The sequence below is a fragment of the Pristiophorus japonicus genome, chromosome 5, assembly GCF_044704955.1.
Source record: "Pristiophorus japonicus isolate sPriJap1 chromosome 5, sPriJap1.hap1, whole genome shotgun sequence".
Classification (NCBI taxonomy): Eukaryota; Metazoa; Chordata; class Chondrichthyes; family Pristiophoridae; genus Pristiophorus; species Pristiophorus japonicus.
This window is the reverse complement of record NC_091981.1, coordinates 201,078,923-201,106,165: the sequence shown is the minus strand read 5'-3', so window position 1 is coordinate 201,106,165 and position 27,243 is coordinate 201,078,923. Positions and strand designations below refer to the sequence as shown.

The 27,243-nt window shown below is 46.6% G+C and overlaps 1 protein-coding gene and 1 pseudogene across 3 annotated transcripts in view; one reads left to right on the top strand and one right to left on the bottom strand.

The window, feature by feature from the left end:
- The window catches only part of blvra (biliverdin reductase A), a 119,228-nt gene that overhangs the window by 7,615 nt on the left and 84,370 nt on the right, over nucleotides 1–27,243 (bottom strand). For all 3 annotated transcript variants that reach the window (XM_070881219.1, XM_070881221.1, XM_070881220.1), the window contains exons 3-5: nucleotides 16,547–16,666; nucleotides 13,521–13,618; nucleotides 8,028–8,135 (exon numbers count right to left, since the gene is read on the bottom strand). In XM_070881219.1, coding sequence (XP_070737320.1) covers nucleotides 8,028–8,135; nucleotides 13,521–13,618; nucleotides 16,547–16,666 — 326 coding nt within the window. The remainder of the gene's footprint in view (nucleotides 1–8,027; nucleotides 8,136–13,520; nucleotides 13,619–16,546; nucleotides 16,667–27,243) is intronic.
- On the top strand, nucleotides 19,199–19,401 carry LOC139264945 (U2 spliceosomal RNA; annotated as a pseudogene).

Below are 27,243 nucleotides of genomic sequence, written 5' to 3'. Positions count from 1 at the left end.
CACCGAGGCATATCAAAGCATGGGCCTTACTCTTAACATCCATAAGACAAAGGTCCTCCACCAGCTTGTCCTCGCCGCATAGCACTGCCCCCCAGTCATCAAGATTCACGGCATGGCCCTCGACAACGTGGACCACTTCCTATACCTCGGGAGCCTTTTATCAACAAAGGCAAACATTGATGCAGAGATTCAACACTGCCTCCAGTGCGTCAGTGCAGCCTTCGGCCACCTGAGGAAAAGAGTGTTCGAAGACAAGGCCCTCAAATCTACCACCAAGCTCATGGTCTACAGGGCTGCAGTAATACCCGCCCTCCTGTATGAATCAGAGGCATGGACGATATACAGAAGACAACTCAAGTCGCTGGAGATATATCACCAATGGTGTCTCTGCAAGATACTGCAAATCCCCTGGGAGGACAGGCGCACCAACATCAGCGTCCTCGCCCAGGCTAACATCCCCAGCATTGAAGCACTGACCACACTCGATCAGTTTCGCTGGGCAGGCCACATAGTTCGCATGCCAGACATGAGGCTCCCTGAGCACTTGCTCTATGCGGAGCTCCTTCACGTCAAACGAACCAAAGGTGGGCAGCGGAAACTTTACAAGGACACCCTCAAAGCCTCCCTGGTAAAGTGCGACATCACCATTGACACCTGGGAGTCCCTGGCCGAAGACCGCCCAAGATGGAGAAAGTGCATTCGGGATGGCGTTGAGCTCTTCGAATCTCAATGCCATGAGCGTGAAGAGGTTAAGCGCAGGCAGCGGAAGGAGCGTGTGGCAAATCAGTCCCAGCCCCCCCTTCCCCCGACGAATGACTGAACCACCTGTGACAGGGTCTGTGACTCTTGCATTTGACTGTTCAGCTAACAAAGGACTCACTTTGGGAATGGAAGCAAATCTTCCTCGATTCCGAGGACTGTCTGTGATGATGATGATGGGTTAAACTGATTGGCCTGTAATTGTCAGGTTTATCCGTCTACTCTTTTTTGAACAAGGTGTCATATTTTCAATCCTCCAGTCCTTTGGCACCACCCCTGTATCCAAGGAGAATTGGAAGATTGTGGCCAGCACATTCGCAAATTTCACCCTTACTTCCCTCAGCAACCGAGGATGCATCCCATCTGGACTGGGTGCCTTATCCGCTTTAATTACCGCCAGCTTTTCTAAGACCTTGGGGTCGAAATTCAATATCGCTGATTTTGAGGCAGTGACACCGGCTGAGTGTAGATTTTAACGCCAGGCGGCATTTGCTTCTGGAACTGCAAAATTCAGTTTTGCCGCCTGAATAGTGGATTGCAGCTTTAAATCCAGGTTTTGCACACTACTCTGGAGGCCGTAAATGGTGTTAATTGGGCCGTTAAGTGGGGCAGCAAATGCAGCATTTTTACAAAATGGGCACGTTTGGCACATCTTTCGGTTAATGATTTGCTACTTACGGACAATGCATTGAGCAGCATTTGGAGCTGTGCCACCTGCGTTCAATTGAGGCGGTGATTGGGCACCTCACTGCCTCGCCATTATATTTGCTTCCTATGCACTCAGTCAGATAGTGAACATGGCAAATGCAGCAGCAGCACATTCACCATTTCTTGGACGCCGCCATCTATGCACTCCTTCAGGCTCTGGAGAGACGTTGGGAACTACTGAGGACAGAGGCTGGGAGGAGGCCACCGCCACAGGTCTTTCGATGCCTATGGAGGGACGTGGCTGGAAGAGTGTCAGCGAGTGACGCGGTGTACAGGACAGCCACTCAATGCCGCAAGAAGTGGAACGACATGATGCAGCTGCTGAGGGTGAGTATCTTTAATATTAACCTGACCATGGCATGCTGTCAGCTCAATGTGCAGTCTATCCTCATTGTGAATGTGTCGGGCCCATGTTCTACATGGGTGAGGCGAGATGCAACATTCGCATTTGCAGCCTCAGCCACTCCAAGGGCCCGAAAGCGCTGGCAACCTTCCTCATCCATCCTTCACACTCACCCCTCATCTGGTTAGCTCCTCACTCTTCATATGCGTGTGGAAGATGATAGCCTCACCATTACTGTTAGGTGCTGGCCCCCTCATTGGCAAACCAAGGAAACGCAGCTAATCTAAGTTTCCTCGACCTGTGAAGACTCTCATACAGTAACATGTACTCAACTATGTAAGGCACTTGGAACAGACTGCTAGAAGGACACTAACTCTAACGTTGCCTGTAATCTTGCAATCAAAGGGAGCGGAAGAGGACTGGAGGACGGGTCCCTGACTTCCAGCCCATTATTGTGTTGGAGGAATGCACCTCGGCCCTGATGGGTCCTCAATTTGGTGCAATGGCGGTGGGTGAGGCCTAACCCCCTTGGGACAGTAATGGTAAATTGAATTCCTTTGCAGCGTTTAGCATGCCATTTAGTTTTGACACCGCAATCCTTCAGCTCTTTCCATGAGACTGGCATTTCCAAATTACTTTCCCGGTCCTGGCCCCCTCCCCTGCAGGTAACCACTCTTCTCTGGGTTTGTGCTTTCAGATGATCAACCAGACAGGCTGGAGCCTGAATGTCAGCCTTCGAATGTGGGAGATGTTGCACAGGAGGAAGAGGAGGACACCTCTATGGACATCACATAAGAGGCAGCGGCCTCAGAGAGCGGGGCCAGCAGCTTTTTGGTGAAAGGTGTGGTTGGAGAGGTGAAGGTGGGTGATGCTCCAGGACCCAGTGACTTGCAGCAACGCCATGGGGGAGAGGATGTCTGGGGGCCAGCACCCCGGAGGGAGAGTGCGCTCCCGAGTGATGAGGAGGCCGAATTATGGGTTGTTGTAAGACAGTCATTGCGGTTGCACCGTGATCTGCTGGGTGCTCTGGCAAGGGTGTCCGAGAGTCTCGGTGCACTAGTTGCGAGAATGGAGGAGTCCGCCTCAAGGTTTGCACCTGCCTCTCAGCAGTCCACCGAGCCCATCCTTGGTAGAGACCAATGGATGTCGGATGCAACAAGTGACCATGGAGTCTCAGACATGGCGGCACGGGCTATGGCTGATGTTGCAGTAGCCACTGAGCACCAGGCCGACGCTATTGGAGGCCTGCATTATGTAATGTCGTCAGTACATCAATCAGCTCTGTGGTGTGCTGCAGTCGCAGTCTGTGTTAATGCAGAGGCAAATTGATGCCACGGACGCACTGACCACTGCCATCGTGTCTGGGGCCCCATCAGTTCAACGGGGACCTAACGTTGTCAAAGCAGGGCAGCAATCTGTGCTCACCCAGATTGCTCCAGATATTGAAGCTCTGCCCTGGGGGAGTAGCAGCATGTCAGGCCTGTTGGAACCTGATGTCCTCCCTCAGGACGACATCATTTGCACCTGCTGCTCTCTGCTACCCATCCACACCAGAGTGCTGCCGCCCATGCTGAGGTGATGCAGTCCACGGCCAGGCCGTCTAGGGCCAGAGCTGGTCGGGGACGTCCTTCTAGACTATCATGTGTGGCAGCAGCTCAAAGTGAGCAACTAACTACCAGCCTTGTGGTAGGCCCGGAGACCCCATTGAGGAGGAGCAGTAGGCGTGGGAGGGGAGAGAAGGGAAGGGGTGAGAAAGCACTCAGCAAAACCCATTAAATAACTGGGGGATGGTGGCCACAGATACTGGCCTTATTTAACCTTGCTTAAATCCGAACATATGCAAATAGTTTCACTTGGATGAACCAGCAAACAACTGTTTAATAGTCGCCAGAGATGGCTATCTTCTTGGAAACTGAACTTGGATGTCCCTGGGAATGTTTGAAGGGGTCTTGTGGGTTTGATTACTTGCTGAGGTTTATGGGGTTACATTGTGTTATTTTACAGAACATTATGGTTTTTCTATTAAATAAATGAATTTTTAAATTTTGAAGTCTTCGCCGCAGGACGAGGTGGTGGGCCATCACTGCCCCATCGAGTTGCAGAGGTAACAGTGAGGTACGAGTTGCCAATGTCAATGACCTGAAGCCCACCAATGTTTGGGAAATCCTAGTAGTCAAGCTGAGTAGTTAGCAGACACAGCACGCCAACACCTATGCACTGTGTGAGGACCAAACACCGCACTGACCGCAACCTCTGTGCCTCGGCTGCAACTCCATTTAAATTCTGCCCCAGAATCCTAACCCGCCTTGTGAACAACAACTTTTTGTGGCGTGTTGGCTGCCAGCCGGAAAGTGAGGCGGCAAAAGTGAATTTGGCGAGACATCATGATTTCCATGGCGGTAGTCACCAAGGCGACAATTCTTTATGCCCTTGAAAAACCAGGACCACTTCTCCTCAGTAGTTTTTTTTATTCAGACTGGTTCTCCCTTGTATTATCAAGCTGACATCAGTCAAATGCCCTCTTTTTCTGCTTTATCCTACTCTCCAACTCCTTTGTCAACCAGGGAGCTCTGGCTTTTGTTGCCCTCCCTTTCCTCCTTTTAGGAATGTACTTACTGTACTTGAACCATCTCCTCTTTAAAGGCCGCCCATTGCTCCATTACATTTCTGCCTGCCAATCTTTGATTCCAATTTATCCGGACAACATCCCTACTCAATTTGCTGAAATTGGCCCTCCACCAGTTAAATATTTTTATTCTAGATTGCTCCTTGTCCCTCCCCATAACTAATCTAAACCATACTATACTATGATCAACTATTCCCGAGATCTGTGTCGTTCTCCACTTGATCCACTTTATTCCCCAAGACTAGAGCCAGGAATGCCTCCTTTCTTGTTGGGCAGGAAACATGTGCTCTACTGTATTGTTATTTTATGACCAAGTGTACTTAAATGACCTGCAACCCACAAAGTTGATTCCATTGACAGCTGTTTAGTGGTGTGCATGCACACAGAAGGCATCTATAATGCAAACATTTGTGATGATAAGAGCTCGCCTACAATATAAATGTATTACTGTACTATTAGGTTTTATAATTATGACTAACAAATGAAAGGACCACATTGGAACCCGCTTGAAAAAATTCAATTAACAATTGAGAGAGCAGAAGAATCTGATCCCAGAGACATGATTTGGTCCTTCTAGTTTGTTTTTGGTTATAAGAATGAGAATACCATGGCCAGTAACGCTACTTTTTCCATTATTTGTGTAAACCTGGGTAGGAATTTCAAAAAATGTCACAGTTGTCACTGATTGTGAGGTAGCATCACCTAACAATATTCAAGTTTTATAAACCAGAATACTATTGGGTGATGTTGCTTCACAATGGCTTAGTGCAGTACTGAGGGAGTTCTGCATTGTTGGAGGAGTTGTCTTGCAGATGAGAATTTAAACCGAGGGCCTGTCTGCCTGTTCTGACCGACATCTATCCCTCCATGAATACCACCAAAAACAGATTTACCTGCCATTGGACATTTGGGACATCCTGAGCACTGGAAAGGCTATATGAATGCAAATTCCTTTGTTCTTATGGTTTGAATTTGAAACACGCAAAGCACAATGAGCGGGACAGGGGATATTCAGTCCTTTCCAATGATGAAGTGGAGCTTTATTTCCAGTCATATATATATGACTGAAAAGAGAAACCGATTTTCACTTGCTATGACTAGTGTCAAAATTGACCCCAGAGCGAGAGAATATTATAGTTTCATGTCATGGGATGGATTGAGTATCCTCCAGTTGTGTTTTTTTTAATATCGTTGCATCACTTATTAAATATGGGGTACTGTTGCAGATTTTGAGTGCTTGGTTCTAGAGTATACTCCTTTAAAAATATATTGCAGTAATTCAAAAAAATTACATTTAAAATCTCATTATTCACTTGTACATTCGTGAGAATCATTAAGAATTTTCAAAACATTTTTGAAATCTAAATTAGGTAGCAGACATTTTTTTTCAGTTCTCTTCCTTCTGTCACTCAACTATTCTCCCTCCACTTCTAAGTGCTGTGCTGTTGCTGCAGCCCATTGAAATATAGAACTGTCAACATTGGAAAAAAACCAGGTTGTCAGTCAGCTGCACACTTGAAGCATTGTTTCACACCAAAATAAACAGGATAATCATTAGTAAGTTGGGAGCACAGCCAGTTGGGAATGCTGAGCTCTATCTAATTCATGCTCCTGTCGAGGCTCCTTGCAAAATTCACCATATGGTTGAAAGTCGCAATCTGCATCTGCCAGGAGATAATCTATTTGTGTTTTAAAAAGTAAGAGAAACTTGCTTTTATATCCCACCTCAGGCTGTCCTAAGGGGCTTTACAGTTAATGAATTACTTTTTGAAGTGTAGTCACTGTAGGAATCCAAGTTGACCGATACAGCCTTTGATTTAAAAAAAGAGCTTTCACTATTGTCATGAATACTGGGAGAGCCCAATCTCAATACAGTTGTACCTCTCCAGTCCGGCACCCTTGGGACCTGGCCGGTGCTGGACCAGAGAATTTTCGGGACCACGGGAGATCACGCCGACCCTCGCATTGTCAGCAGTACCCTAGACTTACCTGGTACTGCTGACAAGGCTGCTGACAACGACCCGGCCGCGTTCTGTGCATGCGCTGCGCAGAAGCCGACTGCGCAGCATTTTTTAGGCTCAGCTTTGGCGCCTCAGTCAGCTGCTACGCTCCTTGCTCCCTCTTCATGCCAACCCGACCAAGGAGGGAACACTGGAGGCAGCGGGGAGAAGAGGAGCAGCCAGCCCCAGGACACAGCACAGGTTGCGACCCCCCGCCAGGAATGATGCCGAACCAAAGAGTCCCGGACTGGAGAGGTACAACTTGTAGTACTCTTAAGGGCCCAAGTCTCCCCAGGAGTTGCTTTTTTTTTTGGAGCAACTTGATTTTTCTGGACTATCTTTTTAGTTGCAATTCTGGCCATTTAATTTGCGCCAGTGTAAGTGAGTTAGTTAGGTTTTTTTTTTAGTTCAGTTTTTTTTTCCAAAAGGGGGCGTTCCCAGCCACTTACCCCTGTTTTAGGCATTTGGCCAGCAAATAATTGCTCCAAACTAACTTAGGCCAGCGTCTGTTGCCACTTCTGTCCTCACAGAAAAACTTTACCTAGAGTTAAGGAATCGGCGCAAGTAATTACATTTAAAGCACCACCAAGCACTAAACAAAGCATAAAAATTATTAGGCAATTAATTAACAAATAAAATGGAAGGAACCCTGCATCTAAAGCACCAAGACCAAAGTAATAAGCAATCAATAAATAAAACTAAAAATATCGAAGGAACCCTGCACCTAAAGCACCAAAATCAATCAGTAAATAACAAATAAAAAATAGAAGTCCTACCTTAGGGAACACAGCGGGCTGCCGATGAGGGAGTCCATTCGGCCAGGGCTAGGGACAGCGTGCTTCGGGCCCCTCCCACACAGCCTGCACACAGCACGTACTCACAGATTTGGCCTGCCAGGAGCTACTTGCACATGTGCGCAGACTCTAGCGCGCATGTGCAGAGGTCCCAGCACTGTTTTCAGCGCCGGGACCTGGCTCCGCCCCCAATCCATTGGGCCACGCTGCACCACGACCGAAGAGAGGCTGGGGAGCGGCCAGAATACCGACGTCTTTTTTCGGCACGCTTGGTGGCGGACAAAAACGGCGCACCTCGCGTGAGGGCGCCAGAAAAACAGGTTAGGGAAACTCTAGCCCACATTCTCTCCCTCCTCAGCCAGACAAACAAGCAAAAGAAAACCACAAAGTCAGGATATAAATTAAGTTGGAGATGGGAATCCTCAGGTAAAAGAGTTGCTAGAAAGAAAAATAAAAATACTTACATTGATATAGCATCTTTCTTGACATTAGAACATCCCAAAGTGCTTTACAGCCAATTAAGTATTTAGGAAGTGTATAAATGCAAGTTCTTTCCTTTCCCTTAGTGTCTGGGCTGAGGAACTATTAACCTCTCATGGTATGGAAGTAAGTGTTCCCAAGATGGAAAGGAACTTTCCCTACTTCAATATCAGCAGTGGTAAACTTATCTCTATCAGCTGCTGTTTTGACCACTGAATAATATGTAAATACAATTGTGAGAAGAGTTTGCACTTTTAAATACTATTCTGTTCATTTATTCTGCATTTCAGATGCAGGTGCTGTGTTGTTATGACTACCTGTTAAATGCAGAGTACCCTCCATCAGCTCTTTTCCGCTTACTTCCTGTTTCAACTGCTTGTATTCTGCTGTCAGTAGTTCTATGTGCTCCACATGTAGAACCTTTCCTGCATTTCAGAAGATAAATCATATACATTATATTACCATATATGTAACATGCACTAAACAGCACATGCTATATGAGCATATAAGCAGTGTATAATATGTTACATTTTACATTCTATTATATTAAAAATCTTAATCTGTGTGCACTTCCTATAAGTCCCTATGTCCACATTTATAATGGCAACTGCCCATGTAAACATAACACAGTGCAAGTACCAGTGGTAACACTGTCGTGCCTCAGTTTGTGCCTCGCAGGGCTTCAACCTGTGTTGCAGTGAAACTATTTTTGCCTCCAACCAAATCTACTTCTCAACTTCCAAATTTCTGTGTGCTTTGCTATTTAACTATAAACAATAACTACTTAATCTCCCATGGCATTAAATAAGGAGACCTTGTAATGTCCTTGGAATCAGACCCCAGTAAGAAATCAACACCTTTTGGAGAGGGAGAACAATGGCCAGAGAGAAATAAATTCTTTTTTGAAAAAGATAATTTTACAAGCATAAAAGCTGGTGAAATTATTGCATATCTCTGTTTATAAACATCCAGTAAAATATACTTTTAAATGAAACATGAAAAATAGTGGAAATTAAATAGAGCACAAAAAATAAATGTATTTTTATATTTGCTGTGACAGTCCTATCCATCACATTTTCCTGATGATCTAATAATTATGCATCTAATAGTCTCCTGCTTCCCTTGAGGACTGGTAGTGGGCGAGTGCCAGATTTTAATGATGGTTTAAGGAGGCTTTCTATACTCTCCTGGCTCTCTTCAGTTCCCCCCCCCCCCGCCCGCCCCCCCAAACTTCTCAATTAATCTAAATAGTGGCATACTGAGTGCTTCATTTGTGTGCTGGTTATAACATTACATATTTTCTAAAATGGTAAATAAAGGACTGCCAAATTACATTTACATTTGGGGACTACAGGGACATTGCTATATAAGAATCATAAACATAGTTCATGAATACTGTAAATTTTGCTTATTGTACTGCATATTATAACATGCAGAGATTTATGGAAAGTTAATTCTGTAAATGTTGCAGAGCAATAGTTAAATTCTGCAAAGAATGATCCAATACTCACTGGGTTACATCTATACTTTTTAAGAGAAATTAAATCTAGGTATGAATACTGTCATTATTATAGTTACCTGTGTCCACTTTTTCCCCTCAAAAGTCGATCTTAATATAATGACAATTAAATGTGTTGGCTGTGGATACCTGCACATTCTCCCCTTGCTCAATGAGGTGGGGAATTGAGAGATATAAAGGTCAATATCTCAGTGCGAGGTCCAGACTTGTTCCAAAGGAAATGGATGACTGATGTTATCAGAATGTGCTTGGCCCACTGTTTGACTGAGCAAATGGCGAACTACAGAGCTCCATGATGAAAGACACGAATCAATCAAGGACAGTCAGCATGGATTTGTTAAGGGAAGGTTGTGTCTGACTAACTTGATTGAATTTTTCGAGGAGGTAACCAGGAGGGTCGATGAGGGCAGTGCGTATGATGTAGTGTATATGGATTTTAGCAAGGCTTTTGATAAGGTCCCACATGGCAGACTAGTCACAAAAGTAAAAGCCCAAGAGATCCAAGGCAAAGTGGCAAGTTGGATCCAAAATTGGCTGAGAGACAAAAAGCAAAGGGTAATTGTTGATGGGGGTATTTTTGTGACTGGAAGGATGTTTCCAGTGTGATTCCACAGGGCTCAGTACTAAATCCCTTGCTTTTTGTGGTATATATCAATGTTTTGGACTTGAATATAGAGGGTATGATTAAGAAGTTTGCAGATGAAACTAAAATCGGCTGTGCGGTTTATAATGAAGAAGAAAGCTGTAGACTGCGAGAAGATATCAATGAATTGGACAGGTGGGCAGAACAGTGGCAGATGGAATTCAATCCAAAGAATTGCGAGGTAATGCATTTGGGTAGGACTAACAAGGCAAGGGCATACACATTAAATGATAGGACACTGAGAAGTGTAGAGGAACAAAGGGACCTTGGAGTATATCTCCCCAGATCCCTGAATATAGCAGGCCAGGTAGATAAGATGGTTAAGAAAGCATATGGAATACTTACCTTTATTAGTTGAGGCATGGAATACAAGAGCAAGGAGGTTATGCTTCAACTGTATAAAACACTAGTTAGGCTGCAACTGGAGTACTGTGTGCAGTTCTGGTCACAATATTACAGGAAATATGTGATTGCACTGGAAAGGGTGTAGAGGTGATTTACAAGAAAGTTGCCTGGACTGGAGAATTTTGGCTATGAGGAAAGATTGGAGATGCTGGGTCTGTTTTCTTTGGAACAGAGGAGGCTAAGGGGAGACCTGATTACAGGCTCCTAATAACTTTATACACCTCAAAGAGTGGATAGGAAGGACCTGTTTCCCTTGGCAGAGGGGGTCAGCAACCAGGGGACATAGATTTAAAGTAATTGGGTGGAGGTTTAGAGGAGATATGAGGGGAAGTTTCTTCATCCAGAGGGTAGTGGGGGTCTGGGGGAGGACGTTCTTGCTATTGAGGGAGTGCAGCGAAGGTTCACCAGACTGATTCCCGGGATGGCAGGACTGACATATGAGGAGAGACTGGATCAACTGGGCCTTTATACATTGGAGCTTAGAAGGATGAGGGGGGATCTCATGGAAACATATAAGATTCTCACGGGACGGGACAGATTAGATGCGGGTAGAATGTTCCTGATGTTGGGGAATTATAGAAACATAGAAACATAGAAAATAGGTGCAGGAGTAGGCCATTCAGCCATTCGGCCCTTCGAGCCTGCACCGCCATTCAATGAGTTCATGGCTGAACATGCAACTTCAGTACCCCATTCCTGCTTTTTCACCATACCCCTTGATCCCCCTAGTAGTAAGGACTACCTAACTCCTTTTTGAAAAAATTTAGTGAATTGGCCTCAACAACTTTCTGTGGTAGAGAATTCCATAGATTCACCACTCTCCGAGTGAAGAAGTTTCTCATCATCTCGGTCCTAAATGGCTTACCCCTTATCCTTAGACTGTGACCCCTGGTTCTGCACTTCCCCAACATTGGGAACATTCTTCCTGCATCTAACCTGTCTAAACCCGTCAGAATTTTTAACGTTTCTATGAGATCCCCTATCTATTCCCCTTACAATAGAATCCCCTATCACTATAGCTCTCCCACTCTTTCTCCCGCCCTTCTGTGCAGCAGAGCCACCCATGGTGCCATGAACCTGGCTGCTGGTGCCTTCCCCTGGTAAGTCATCTCCCCCAACAGTATCCAAAACGGTATATCTGTTTTGGAGGTAGATGACCTCAGGGGACTCCTGCACTACCTTCCTGCTCTTGCCTTGTTTCTTGGTCACCCATTCACTATCTGTCCTAACCCTTACCTGCGGTGTGACCAACTCACTAAATGTGCTATCCACAACATTCTCAGCATCGCGCATGCTCCAGAGTCAGTCCATCCGCAGCTCCAGTGCCACTGGAAGTGTCCCTGATTTCCCACATAGCACAGGAGGAGCACGACGTGGGTCCGAACTCTTCTGCCATGACTTAACACTTAAATTAATTTACTTACTAAAATTTACGTAAACACCAAACAGCTACTTAGTAGTTCACTGCCAATTAAACCAATCTAAAAGTCAGTCTAAAAGAGAGTTATACTTGCCAGTCAAACAGCCAACCACTTACCAGGAAATCCAGAACCAGGGAACACAGTCTTAGGATAAGGGGTAGGCCATTTAGGACTGAGATGAGGAGAAACTTCTTCACTCAGAGAATTGTTAACCTGTGGAATTCCCTGCCGCAGAGAGTTGTTGATGCCAGTTCATTGGATTTATTCAAGAGGGAGTTAGATATGGCCCTTAGGGCTAAGGGGATCAAGGGGTATGGAGAGAAAGCAGGAAAGGGGTACTGAGGGAATGATCAGCCATGATCTTATTGAATGGTGCTGCAGGCTCGAAGGGCCGAATGGCCTACTCCTGCACCTATTTTCTATGTTTCTATGTTAACTAAACAAACATGCATCAAATTAACAATAAAGTGCACAAGAAAAATGTCCCAATAAGTGAGATATTAACTACTTTAACTGCACTGTACGCAATTCATGTGTTACTTGTCAGCGAACTTTAGATAAGTCTTTGAATAACCAGTTGGAGCTCATCTGCAGATAATCAGTGACACTGAACAAGTCTTTAGTCATGACAAATAAAGATGGTATTCTTGAAATTCCCACACAGTGCTAGTGTATATAACTGGGAATAACATGGCAGTAAACCACTAGCAATAACCTTTATTTCCCCTGCTGTTTCTAATTATATTTTGGAACAAATGAAACAAAATGAAAAAGGTGTTTACAGAAGTGAAATAAAAACAGAGGAACAAAGAGAAATATTTGTTCCCTGACACACTGTTGAGTTGGTGTCAAAACAAACTTCAGATTATAGGGTCGAAATTTCCCCATGAGTTGCACCGTTTTTTTTTGTGCAACTTGATTTTTCTGGTGTATCTTTATAATTGCAAATATGGCCATTTAATTTGCGCCAGTGTAAGTGAGTTAGTTTGGTTTTTTGTTTGGTCAGTTTTTTTTTCAAAAGGGGGCGTTCCCAGCCACTTACACCATTTATGCCAATTTGGCCAGAAAAAAGTTGTACTAAACTAACTTAGGGCTGCGTATGTGTCCACTTTTGTCCATGCAGAACGACCTTACTTACAGTTAAGGAATCGGCGCAAGTAACTACATTTAAAGCACCACCAAGCACCAAACAAAGCACAAAAAGTAATAAACAATTAATTAACAAATAAAATAGAAGGAACCCTGCACCTAAAGCACCAAAATCAATCAGTAAATAACAAATAAAAAATAGTACTCCTACCTTAGGGAACGCAGCGTGCCGCCGACGAGGGAGCCCATTTGGCCAGGGCTAGGGACAGTGTGCTTCGGCCCCTCCCACACAGCCTGCAGCACACGTTTGCCGAAACGGCCTGCCAGGAGCTACTGCACATGCACGCAGACTCTAGCATATGCAGAGGTCTCGGCACTGTTTTCAGCGCCGGGACCTAGCTCCGCCTGCCCCCTCTTTGTTCTGCACCATGCCAGCTCCACGGATGGCCCGAGAATCGGCCATGATCGCAAGGTTTTTTTTGGCGCTGCTTCTGATGTAAAATGTCGGTGGGGGGCTCGGAGGTGTGGCGAAAAAAACGGAGGGCCAAATTTGGGCCCTTAGCACTTAAAGATTTCATAGAGATCGATACTAGAAGGATCAATTGGTAGGTCAGGTCCAAGAGTGATTCAGATCCTAAACTCACAATACTCAATCATTAATGCTGTCACATTTTCAATTCTTAATCCTGTCATTGTCAAGTACTGTTTTACTACGACTATTTCATCCAATTACCTTTGAAATCAGCAAGATCCCACAGTTCATGGGCAGCAGCCGCTGAGAGTGCCAACGGGTATTCTACACAGACATGCTTTCCTGCATCCAGAAACTTCCTTTTTTAACAACAAAGTTTAGAACACAAACAAAATTGCATGATTATTTTGGAAACAAACTGAATCCAGCTGAGAACATGCACTTTTTTGTCCAAGATAATTATTATTTTCTCTCTTTCTGACCTTTCTAGACCATACATCATATTATGGCAAAATGAAGCATGGAGGAAGACATTCAGCCTCATGAGGGAGAGGATGATAACAACATGGATGATGCTGAGGAAACTGTTTAAGCTTTCCTATGTTTTTGTCACTCGTTTGTGTGCGCCCATAGTGCTCTTTTATATATTCTATAGTGGATCTTTAAGGTGCTTCCCAGTAGTTGCAACTTGGGAGGTGATAAGCTGCTGAGGCTCATTTAAGGACCCTTGAGATATCTATGATTGGCGACCTCTGGCAACTCAGACATGAAAGGGTTCAGCTACAGACTCAACAACTCCGTGTCAGCTTACTTTCTGGCACTCGGACAGGCAATGGTTGAGGTGGTAGCAAAGTTACTGATAATGTCCTTGGGGTGGGGTGGGGTGGCGGGGTGGGGGGAAACGGCGGTAGATTAAAATACCTTCTGCCTTCTGTGTGTTCCCAGGACCCCCACAGACCCTGCAGTTCGCAGAGGATCCAAGCACAAGCCACACAGCTGCATTGCTTCAGGTACCCACTCCATTTGGATGCCTGCAAAGAAGAAAGTGAAGTGGGAGGTTAAGACCACCTCACTGTAATACTTACACCTTCAGAGTGCCTGGAAATCGAGCACACCACAAGCACGCCTTTTTATTTTTTAAGATTATTTTTCACCCCTTTGCTATGTGAGCTCCAATGCCAGGAACTAAGTTTATTGACAATGCTCACTGTACAATAGGAAGTCTGCAAAAGTAGGCGGTGAAGAATTACCCTTTGGTTTTCCTTTGCTACTTGTCCTCCAATTGGCAATTCCCATGTGGCTGTGATCGAGAATAAACCACATGTTGGGTGAAAAACTACATCCTAACATTGGACATTGCTCCATTAAAACACGTTTACAGGAATCTTACGAGTAATAAACTAGAAAACAAAACAATAAATTGAGATAAAAATAAATCTGCCAGAACCAGAAGTGAGAAACAAAACCAGTAAATGATAGAATAGCACATTTCGTCATTATCTGAAAGTGGAAGATAGGTTAGCATTTCATCAGAACTGGCAGAGCATTAAACTCAATAGTAATGAGGATATAGGGTGAAAAGCCTAATTTCTTCTGGGAAGGGGGCATAAGGGGCTATGTATTTGGGCTGGAACTCAGTTATGCCAGGAATCCACCCCATTTCCTAAGGCCCTTTAAATTACAGCAGAGGAACTGTGGGTGGGTCCTCCAGAGGCGTGCTTGGGCGGCTACCCCAGAAACTCCACCCTTTACACCCTCTAAAGGCCCCAGCAGAACACATACCTGATGTAGCTGACAGCTGGTGTGATTCCTATCGAGGCCTGTTAAAGAGGCCTATAACCTTCGGGAGTAGAAGAGGTGAAGAACAAGAGTTTCTCCAGACCCTCGATGGGCCCTATCTCCGCCTTCGGAACAGCTTGGCACTGCTCCAATATTTCAGTTGCCTGCTTGAGACAGGTGCAGATGATGTGTCCGCCCCAGCCATGCAAATGACCCAGAGATTTAGGATGGGGACTCTTGCATAGGCTAGAGTGGGAAGTGATCCTCCTCCGCTGCACTTACCCCAATAGCGGGGAACCCGCCACCCTTCCCCCCCACCAACCCCACCAGAACTTTTGGGGCCAATGGCTGAAATTACTCTATCTGAACTCTTGGGGGCCGAAACTGCCATCAGTGGGAAATTGGGGAGGGCAATTCGAATAAACCGAAAATTCTCTGTCTGGTGGGAGTCAGAGGGAAGAGCCAGGAAATTTGGCGCTTTAACTTTGATACCGCTTCACATCGCTTTGGGGTGCTGTTTGAGGTGTGAGGTGGTGTAGGGACAGGATTGGGTATGGAGCGGGGCGGTACTGACGTCAGTGAGACGCAGACGTGCCGCATTGTGCTGACACGTCGCAATGTCCCTCCCCTTCACTTAAAGGGGAGGGACGCTGTGAGGCCTACATCGAGCCCACTGGGCCATCAGTGAGGGTTTCGGCCAGGCCAGTGGCCCAGCACCCGAGAGGGGGTCCTCAGGAGTCAGCCGACAATGGAAACAAAATGGCCAGCCACCGGAAGCTGTGTGAAGCTGTTAGTGGCACCGACTGGCGGCATCCGTGCTCCCGCGAGGCAATTTCCTCCGTAGGGTCGAAAAGGGGTCGCTGCAGGTCGGTAAGGGGTTGGCACGCAGCCGACAACAGGTCGGCATACCGGGCGTGGCGGAAACCCGTTCCCGCCGCCTCCTGACCTGGGACAAGTCCAGATGGGTCAACCCCGCCGCCTGCTCCCAGACGGAAAGGCCTTATCACCCCGTTACCGCCTCTTGGAGGTGGTAACGGGCCTTAAAGAGGAGAGCAATTTCAGCCCCCCCCCCCACCTTGATGTCAACCTGTCCTGCCCCTCAGCTTTATTAGGCAAGTCTTTGTCAGCCCTTTGTAACGGTACCAAAAATATTAACCTTTCTTTCAGTTACTGAACCAGCTGCTGTGCATTTCCTGTTTTTATGGAAAAACTAATTAATGGGGTTAACTTTAGTGGTTTTGATTTAATCACTGCATGTAGAATTTGATGAATGTGTGGAATCAGAGGGAGTTGAAAAAGTTAAGGAAGAATTAAAGTGACATTTGAGGGACTGGGTGATTGAGAGGTATTAGTTTTTGGGACCAGCCAGATTAACTACAGACTCTTTTCCGGTCCTGCACTTTCTTGTCATCCTATTCAAGCTTGTGCAGACCACTAAAATGGATTCCTGCCTCACTGGCTCACGGCTGAATGATATATATGTTCAAGAGCTTAGTTCTTAGTAGTACCTGACATACTCCTCATGAAACTGATTCTCCAGACTGATGATGGCAGCTTGTATTTCATCACTTTGTAGAGCTTCATCCAGCGTGATCTGTTTCAGCTGCTCAATGTTGCCTAATGTCCGCCTGACGATTTGAAGAAAGAAGCACAGCAATGTGTTCAAGTCTGATAAGATAGCAGCATTATAAAGGGGTGCTTCACCATAGCACTGACTGTGTGGCTCATTAGACTGTTCATGATAGGCACAATAGCAGAATCACAGCTATGTCAATGGAAAACACATTTCAATCTTTGCCTTTTCCCAAGATGCAGCATTCCAATTTGAAGCTATCATTTCTGACATATGAGAAAAGGATTAAGGCTGGAATTAAATATTCAAAATAATGAGTTTGAAGAGGCAACTACGGAAGTCAAACTATTTAAGAAGAGAACAAACTTGGATTAATATAGCGCTTTTCAAGTCCACAATCCAAAGTCATTCACATCAATGGATTACTTTTGAAGTTTTGTTGTTATGTAGGAAAATGTGGCAGTTAATATTCACACAGCAAGACTCTAGAAACAACAATGAAATGAATGACCAGATGAATCTTTGTTGAAAGATAAATGTTGGCGGGGCACTGGGAGAATAACCCATCTCTTTGGAAAGTGCCATGCGATATTTTTAAGTCAATCTGAGCATATAGACGGGACCTCTGTTTAAAAATGTTGTTTCTTGGTACTGTCTAGATTAGAGAATGACCAGGGATAACTTTTACAAGTTACGTAAGAGCAGAACTAGATTAGCTGTTAGGAGATTTGTCTTTTTCCAGAGAATAGTAAACCTGTGAAACAGGTTGCCGGCTCATGCGCTGAATGCTGATTCGCTGAATTCCTTCATGACCTGTTTCTGGCTGGATCTCAAGAGCACCTCATACAAGAGACAGGTAACTTGTAATGCTGTTCAGAGCCAGGGTGGTCTCCTGGGTTCATTTCAATCGCCTAACATCATTGGACAGCAACTTTGCAGATTCCTTATGGAAAATTGGCTTGGATTTTTTAAATCAGATTTTTTGCCACTCCCAGGAGATCACATGGTTGTGGATAGGGTTCAGAATGTATGTATTAGTGATGAACTACACATCACAACTGAATGGGACAGTACGTTTTTTTCCTGACCATCATTTTTTGTATGTTCGTATGTCTGTTATAAAGGCATGTATGTATTTGCAGCACGGTCAATAGCAAAAACACACTATTTGGTTACTTGTTTCTGTGGATCTGCTATAAAACTGTGGGTCTGTGGTCAGCAGAAACCCAGGTCTAAGATCAGAGGGGCAAAGTACATAATTTGCATGATCCTGAAAATGACATTTGCTATGAAAACTTGAATTACTTTAAAAAATAGCATGTGCTTGAAGAAAATTATATATTTTTTGAATTAAACAAGATGGATTAGGGAATGAATAATCAATAAGAAGTCTAAATCCTGATCATTATCCGATGATTTGCTGCTGGATACTCCATGTGTCTGTGTGGAAATAAGGTGAGAACAGTACTGGTGCTGGTTAAGATGCACTCCTAAATCAATTAGACAATCTATACTCAGATATGAAGAATGTACCAGAGTGTAGCCAGAGCCACTGAACCATTCTCCAGTAACTTAAAGAGAGGTGGGAGAAAATTGGAAGGGAAAGGAAACAACGCTAGCTTCATTGGTCTCTATTATTTTGGGGTAATGGTGTTAAAAGTACACAAGACACTATTTATGGGCTCACTTTTGGCCAGTAGTTGCTTTTTTTTTTGGAGTAGGCTGCTTTTTCTGGCGTAACTTAAAAATTCCCAGTTTTTTTAGGTTGTTTTTTTTTTCTCTCAAAAGGGGCGTTACCAGCCACCGACACCAGTTCTGCCCATTTAGGCACCTTTGGCCAGCTAATAGTTACTCCATTTCTACTTAGGCCAGCCTATGTGGCCACTTGAGAAAACCCTTGCGGAGAGTTAAAGGAAATTGGCGCAGGTAAGTATATCGTAGGCCATTCAGCCTGGGATAGGGGTGGGAAGCTGGACCTGAACCAACCAAGCCTTAGGGAACAGACTTGCAAAACCATTCCTTCTTCGCACAATTAAAATAAGAAGAAATAAAAAATTAAAGTCCTACCTTCATCTTCAAACTGCAATTCACCTTTCTGCACTCGGCCCGAGAAGGCAGCAGGCCGGTGTGGGAGGCCACTCGGCCTGGGCTAGGGGTGGGAGAGCAGACCGGGAGACCACTCGGCCTGGACTAGGGGCGGGAGAACACATCGGGAGACCACTCAGCCCGGGCTAGGGGCGGGAGAGCAGACCGGGAGACCACTCGGCCTGGGCTAGGGGCGGGAGAACACACCGGGAGACCAATCGGCCTGGGCTAGGGGCGGGAGCGATGGAACTGGCCGGCATCGGGGCCCACAGAGCGGCTGCAATTCAACAGAGAGGCTGCAATTCAACGGAGAGGCTTGGGAGGGTGAGGGGGGAGGGAGGTCACAAGACTCAAAGTGGGGGGGGGGGGGGAAGAGAGGAGAGGACAAAAGACCTTTGGGTGTGGTCCATCCATACAGACCTTGGGGGGAGAGAGAGAGAGAGAACTGTGAATCTGTGCTGCCTGCTTTCCTACTGCTTTGAGCTTCTTTAAAAGTTTAACTTTAAGTATGGGGGCCTTTTGGCTAAGATCATGCGTAACTGACCTGACAGGGGAGTAACCATGACCCCAACGTGGTTCTCCCTGGATCAGGAAGGTGGTTCTCCTATGCTTTTTGGAAATAGGAGGTGGGTGGGGTGGTTTGACCCATCCACCTCCATGGCACGAACCTGGTATTGCAGTACTTCCAGGAATGGTGCTTGGGCTCTAGGCCTTTTGGCTAAGAGCATTAGCGCAGGGTGATCCTTGATGTGTGCAAGGTGACCTCTGGCGTTTGTGATCTGACAAAGAATTGGAAAGATTGGCTACGGAAAAAAAAAACTTTAAGTATGGGGGCAATACTGACAATGCCATGCCTTGTGTGAGCGTTCTGCATCATTGTGCTACGTAGGAGACAATTGATTAGAGCTCATCACATCAGGGACATCAGAGCCCATAGGCTGCTGGGCAGGAGGCCTTACCCACCTTGGCAATTTCAAATCAGGCATTTGTACCTGCACCCGAGTGATGCAGAATGTTTCAGAAGGCTGCGTTTCCGCAGAGAAGTTGTCCGTGAGATCTATGAGTTGCTGAGACCAGACCAACAGCTGAGAAGTGGCAGGTGGACTGCTTTGTCAGTTGAAGTGAAGGTTACAGCTGCACTTTCATTCTATGCCTCGGGATCGTTTCAAGCTACAACTGGAGATATGTGCGCCATCTCTCAACATGCAATACATGTCTCCATTTGCCAGGTCACCGCTGCACTGTATGCGTGGAGGAATGACTTCATCAAGTTCCCAATGACCGCCCAAGCAATCAATGACAGAGCTGTGGGTTTCTCAAGGATTGCTGGCTTCCCAAAGGTACAGGGCTGCATTGATTGTACCCACATCGCCTTGTGAGCATCTTTGGAGGATTCCAAGATGTTCAGGAATAGAAAAGGCTTCCACTCCATTAATGTGCAGCTCGTGTGTGACAACATGCATCGCATCATGTCAGTCAATGCAAGTTACCCTGGCAGCACCCATGATGCGTTTATCCTATGCGACAGCTTTATATCTGCCATGTTTGAGCAGCAGCCAGAAGGGCAGAGCTGGCTACTGGGAGAGAAAGGGTATGGCCTGGCCACCTGGCTCATGACGCCCCTACACATAACCCGGACGGAAGCCGACCGTCAATACAACATGTCGCACATTGCGACGTGCAGCATCATAGAGAGGACCATTGCCATCTTGAAACAGCGTTTCCTATGCCTGGACCATTCTGGAGGCTACTTGCAATACTCCCCTGAGATTGTCGGTCAGCTCACTGTTGTGTGCTGCATGCTGCATAACTTAGCCGTCATGAGGCAGCAGCTGATAATGGAAGAAGACCCACCTGCGGTGAGAGTGGCTGATGATGATTTGGAAGATGCAGGTGTTGAGCAGGAGGAGGTGGAGGAGGATGATGACGAGGATGAGGAAACCATGCAAGTGCCTGAGGCTAGAGCACGACATTGGAGGAGGGTGGACCATCATGCTCCTTTAACTGTTACTCAAGTCTTACGCCAGCAGTTCATCCGTGAATGCTTTACTGATGCTTGAGGGCTCAGCAACAACTATTCCACATGGACATGTTTACTTTTTGGAGCTGTTCTGCAATGTTGTGTTGTGTTAATGGAACATGATTCAGTTTTAATGTAAAATATATTTTATTCAAAAGTTTACAATGTATTTAACTTTACTGTAATAAAATTATTCTTGTATCAAAAATGTACTTTAATATGACTCTTTAAGATCACTTAAAAACTTTAAGATAACTTATAAACTTGTAAATTTACATAACTTACAAAAAACTTTTAACGTGAGAACATTTACAACAGTAACATCAACAACAACAACAGCAGCAAAGAAAGGCTGCACCCATCTCTCATCCCCCTTAGTCTAACACCGCCCGCTGCGCTTGGTCTTGGCCTCTCTACCACCCCTGCCCACAGGTGGTGGAGCAGTGATTTTGGGCTTGGTACCAAACGTATTCCTTCTAACATCTCGGGTAATGCACACTTCTTGATGGGGGGGGGGGGGGGGAGGGGTCAGGTGATAATGTGGAGGGCCCGGCTTGGGGCTGCAAAGGCTGGTGTGGGGATTGCAGTGGGAGTGGCAGTTGATTCTGTTAATGGGTGCATGGTCTGGGTGTGTTCCCTTATTACAGCAGTTAACTCACACATGCCCTCCCTCATGCACCCTGACAGTGTCTCAGCAGACTGAAGCATTCCCTCCCTCATGGTCACTATTCCTTCACTGATGTTCCCGGGCATCGTTCCCATTTCCCATGTCATTGCTGCTACTTCTCCCGGCAGTCCCGCTACCTCATCACTCACCCCACTGATGGTGTCCAGGAGTGATCATGTAAGGTCAATGCTCTCCCCACTCAATGACATCATCTGAACCACATCTGTTGCATCCTGCATCTCAGGAGAGCGTGGTTGATTTCTCCTTCCCCTCACCCTGGATCTGCCTCATGGCATCCCACTGGGAACAGCATCCTCGGACGGTGGGGCCCTGGGTGTGCCTCGCGGCATCCCAGTGGGACCCACATCCTCGGACGGTGGGGCCCTGGGTGTTACTTGTTGCAGCCCACTACTGGGACCCGCAACCTTGGAATGTGTGAAACCATGGAATGCCCCACCCAGCACTCAAACCACTAGTCACGGAATGGGGGAAACCATGGAATGTCCCACCAGCACTCAAACCACTAGTCATGGAAGGGGGGAAACCATGGAATGTCCCACCAGCACTCAAACTACTACACAGAAGGGTGCTGGCAACTCCAAGAACTGCACATGCTCCATATTCAGTAGAAAAGTGGCAGCTTCATCCAGCTCACACCACTCCCTCTCCCCCCACCGTCCCCACCCCCCCCTGGCCCCCCAACCTCATGTTCTTGGTCTGGAGGGTTGGATTGTAAGATGTTCTCTTCAGACCCGTCCTGGTCTGATCTTCTTCTACATCTTCAGGATTGGCCTCAGATTGCAAAATATACCAGAACAGTCAAATGGTTAGCAGCTGAGGAGGGGGCAGGATAGGTGGCATGAGTAGGCTCATACATTGCTGGCCAGGCAGCAGGTTGATTTGAAAGGCCATGATGAATTTTCAGGAGTGTGGGCCCAGCTTGTGCAGTACTGGTTGTTTTTCTCCAGGTAGGACCCATCAAAGATGTAACCCACTCTTTCAAGGGTGTCAGTGCGTGCACATTTGCCAGGCCTCCTCCTGTTTGAGTTCTTTCCCTTTTGTTGTGGGACAATTTCTTCTGCAAAGATGAAAATGCAACTTTTTAGAGAGGGTGTCTTTCTGCTGGGTGGGACATATCCAGCTGGTCACATTTACAATTGCAATTGAATTGAATAAATGAAAATATTACTTACACTAACTACTTGACCAAGGTCCTGCCATTTCTTTTTACACTGGCTTCCAGATCTCTTGGTGTTCACCACTGCCAAGAAACCTTCTACAACTTGGTTCCAGCGTTTCTTCATTTCTTTTGGTGGCACTTTTATGTGACCTCTGCTGATATCCAGCTCCTGCCATCTGTTCTCAATGACATTAACTAGTGTCTCCACTTCATTCAGCAAGAAATTATCTGCCCTTGGTCTACGTTGCTGTATTGCTGTAATGCTGCAGCTGCTCTGAGACACTCACAGCACTTTTCCAATGCTCTTAGACACACAATATTGATTTTACATACAGCAGTGATTTTTCCAAATACAGTACTCCTTCTGGCACTTCTGCTGGCATGCAGCAGTGATTTTTCCAAACTGAGCACTGCTTCTGGCATTCAGCACTGGTTTTCCTAACACAGCATTCCTTTTGGCATGAAGACACAAGCAGCTCTTTAAAAATGGCCGATTGCCAACTTGCAGCGCTACTTCGCATGCGCAGACATCACTATTCTCCACTGCGCATGTGCAGATGTCCCAGCACATTTTTCAGTGCAGAATGCAGGCTCCATCCCGGGAGGTGACTGGCCACGCTGCGCGGCTGCAGTGAAGAGGCCAGACAGCTGCCAAAGTGGAACATTTTTTTCCCGAGCATCTCCGGACGTACTTAAGTGGCACAACTCGGGTAAATATGCCAAAAAACGGGCTCGGCCAAAATTGAGCCCAATATCTTTCGCTCTTTTTTTCAGATTTACTGTACATGAGTCTGGATTTTGTGGCCAACAGCGAAGGAATGGCGCTCACTATTCACTATGCTGACAGCTGCCCACAGAGTTTTCGCATGCTTTTGAGCAGCAACTTGCGGTCATCGGGCGTCTGATCCAGCACGGCTCTCTCGACAGGGGATCTGTGGGGTATGCCGGGCAAGCAATAACATGCCTCCTCAGCCAATCAGATTGAAGAATCCTCACTGGGACATGCAGAATCTAAACCAGAAAGTATAAATTTAAGTATCTAATTCATTGTAAAATTATGTACTTAAAGTGAAATAAAGAAAGAAAATGAAAGAAGAGATTGAGAGAGAGAAATAAAAGAGAAAGATAGAGAGGGTGAAATTGGATTGGGCCTGAAAAAGGGCGCAGGGATCGCGATGCATGATCTGCTCGCGCCCGTTCAAAGTGGTGCAGGCAGCATGCAAAATTCGTGCTGCCTGCTCATTATAATGATTGGAGCGCTGAGTTCAGCGCTAAACAGGCTGCTGCTTGGCTTAGTGCTCAAGAGGAGGGCCAATATCAGGTACAGTCTACTGGCCAATCAAATTCTGCCAAGGCTCACTGCAGTTCATAAAGGGTAGGTGCTTTGTTGCAGAGTTCCTCATTGTCACTTTAGATGCAGCCATGTCACAACAGGCGCTTCTCAGATGCAGCACTGGAGGCCTTGGTCCAGGGGGTACACAGAAGACCACCGGTCCTCTATCCACAGGGGGCAGGAGGCCTTCTAGGCAGAAAGCCAGAGGCTATGGGAAGAGCTAGTACAAGCTGTCAGTGCCACGTGTGTTGCCACCCCAGGACTTGGATCCAGTGCCGCAAGACGTCTAATGATCTCACACGAATAGCCACGGTGAGTGAATGCAGCTTCAAATGGCATATCCCACCAACTGCACCACTAGCCTCACATACTGCTCAATGGACTATATGTCCATCACTCACCTACCAACAATCTCTGGAAATCATGACCATACCTCACAATAATAGTTTCACCTCACCCTCATACACTTACCACTGCTGCAAGCCTCACACCCACAACTCACACCTTACACACAATGTCAGCTATTCAACCATGCCTGGTACATCACTAAAACATTTAGCACCACACTCACTGACACACTCCCCTTTCTCCTGCAGGCCAAGGTGGCTCACAACCACCGTGGGCTGCAGCACACAGGCGGAGGGGAAGCACGTCTTCAAAACCTTACAGCGTGGAGGAGATGGTGCTGGAGATTATTGGAGGGGCCATCACTGAGGCTGTGGTAAACGACGAAGTTCAAAGCATTGCTAATGACGGTCTGCTCATACCTAATCCTTCTTCTCATATCCCTCTTACCCCTCGTCCCACAATCTCCTCTCACTTACAAGCTGCTGATGGTGTAAGCATGCAAATCTACTTTCCCCATCCCCCCCTCCCCTCACCACAACCTGACCCTTGTGCCTTCCTCCTTTCAGACACCCAAGAACTGTCAGCAGCCAAATGGAGGCGGAGAGTGACAGAGAAGAGACACCAACACTCAATCTGACACTCCAAAGCACCAGCTCAGAAAATGGCACTGCATGAACTTTAGAGGATAGTACAGAGGTGGGATCTGCACGTGGTGAGCCACCGGGTAAAAGTAGACTGCAGCCAGATCAGGGGGAATGCTAGCTTCCCAGAGGGTGAGTTCGCACCAAGTTCTGCTACACAGGACTCAGATGATGACTTTGATGGGATGGACTTTAGAAGAAGGGTGATGGGCATGTACACAGAAATGCTTGGTGCAATGGGAGGCCTGGCAGAGACCATCTTGTAAGTGTCAAGGAGCATGAAGGAGTCCGACTCCAACATTGCATGAGACTTTGCTTGGAGCTTGGAGCCCATGATTTCCAGGATGGAAGTGATGGGCAATTCCATTAGAGCACTTGTGGATCCAATCATGATGAGAAGTGTGATGGGCGATGTCGTAGTTTCAATTGCAGCACAAGCAGAAGCGATCCAACGTCTAAGTGCTGTACTGAAAGCTCAGACTGTTCTCATGTAGGTTCAGTTTGCTGCCATGCAAGGTCAAACTGATGCCATCGTGGCTGGGTTCACTGGTGTGGAATGTGGCTTGCAGGGCAGGGTTTCACAGCAGTCCTGCAATCTGTGCTGCAACATACAGCTGGGAATGCTGAGGCAGTAGAGCAAGAAAGAGCCTGCTGTCCTCTCTCAGGATGACAGAATTCCTACTCTCATCCCTGCCACTCCGCCAATGCTCTTGCTGCTGCTCGTCAGCCAGCCAGCCTGACTGCTGCTGCCCATGCCGAGGTGGTGCAGTCGACAGCTGGGCCTTCTAAGCCCAGAGCTGCTCGAGGCTGTCCTGCAAGGCCATCTGCAGTCTCCCCCATGGAAAATCAGCAGCCTTCCACCAACCATGCTGCAGCCACTGGGGTAGCATTGCATTGGAGCACTAAACTAGGCAAAGGAACACAAAAGACAGACACAAAGGGAATGCACAAGGGTAATTACTTGACTTTGTTATGTAGTATTAGATTGATTCTTTTATAAATTATGTTTGGAATATTTGTTTTGTGGTGGCTCTCATTTCAGCTTTGTGCCCCAGATGTTCCGTGATGTTCCGTGACAGGGGGCTGGTAAGGTGGGGAAATGTTGGCCAACAAGGATCTGGGGTTTCATTCATTGGAATCAGAGTCTGATAAGGTGCTCAAGGATAGCCTGTCTGGAACGGGGACCTGCTGCCTTCCTCCTCCTCCTCCTCCTCCTCCTCCTCCTCCTGAGATGGTGGCAAGGGCTGCAGCCTCTTGATGGCCAAGTTGTGGAAGATGTAGCAGACCCCCACGAAACGGAACACCCGCTCTGGTGTGTACTGGAGGGCTCCTCCCAAGTGGTAAAGGCAGCAGAGTGGTTGCTTGAGCACCCCGATGGTCTGCTCGATGAGGTTCCTCGTGGCAGCATGGCTCTCATTATATGATTGCTGACCACGAGTGGTAGGGTTGCAGAGGGGAGTCATCAGCCAAGTCTAAAGTGGATTGCCCTTGTTGACTAGCAGCCACCGTAGTGTTCAACGTGGTGGTTGGGAGATTGCTGGCACACCGGATTGGGGCAGGATGAAGGCATCATGAATGCTGCCAGTATACTAGGCATTCACCATCAGGATGTACTGTACTTTAAGAGAGTGGTAGCCTTTGCGGTTGCGGTACATCTCAGGATTGATATGCGGTTTGCGCAAAGCCATGCGGGTACTATCGATGGCGCCCTGCTGCATGGGGAAGCCTGATATCCTGGCAAAGCCACATGTGCGTTCATCCTGTTCAGAGAGAAGACAATGAAGTTCCTTCTCCTGGAGTACAGACTCTCTGTGATGCAGAGATGGATGACGAACTGGGAGATAGAAACATAGAAACATAGAAAATAGGTGCAGGAGTAGGCCATTCGGCACTTCGAGCCTGCACCACCATTCAATAAGATCATGATTGATCATTCACCTTAGTACCCCTTTCCTGCTTTCTCTCCATACCCCTTGATCCCTTTAGCCATAAGGGCCATATCTAACTCCCTCTTGAATATATCCAATGAACTGGCATCAACAACTCTCTGCGGCAGGGAATTCTACAGGTTAACAACTCTCTGAGTGAAGAAGTTTCTCCTCATCTCAGTCCTAAATGGCCTACCCCGTATCCTAAGGCTGTGTCCCCTGGTTCTGGACTTCCCCAACATCGGGAACATTCTTCCCGCATCTAACCTGTCCCATCCCGTCAGAATTTTATACGTTTCTATGAGATCCCCTCTCATCCTTCGAAACTCCAGTGTATAAAGTCCCAGTTGATCCAGTCTCTCCTCATATGTCAGTCCAGCCATCTCGGGAATCAGTCTGGTGAACCTTCGCTGCACTCCCTCAATAGCAA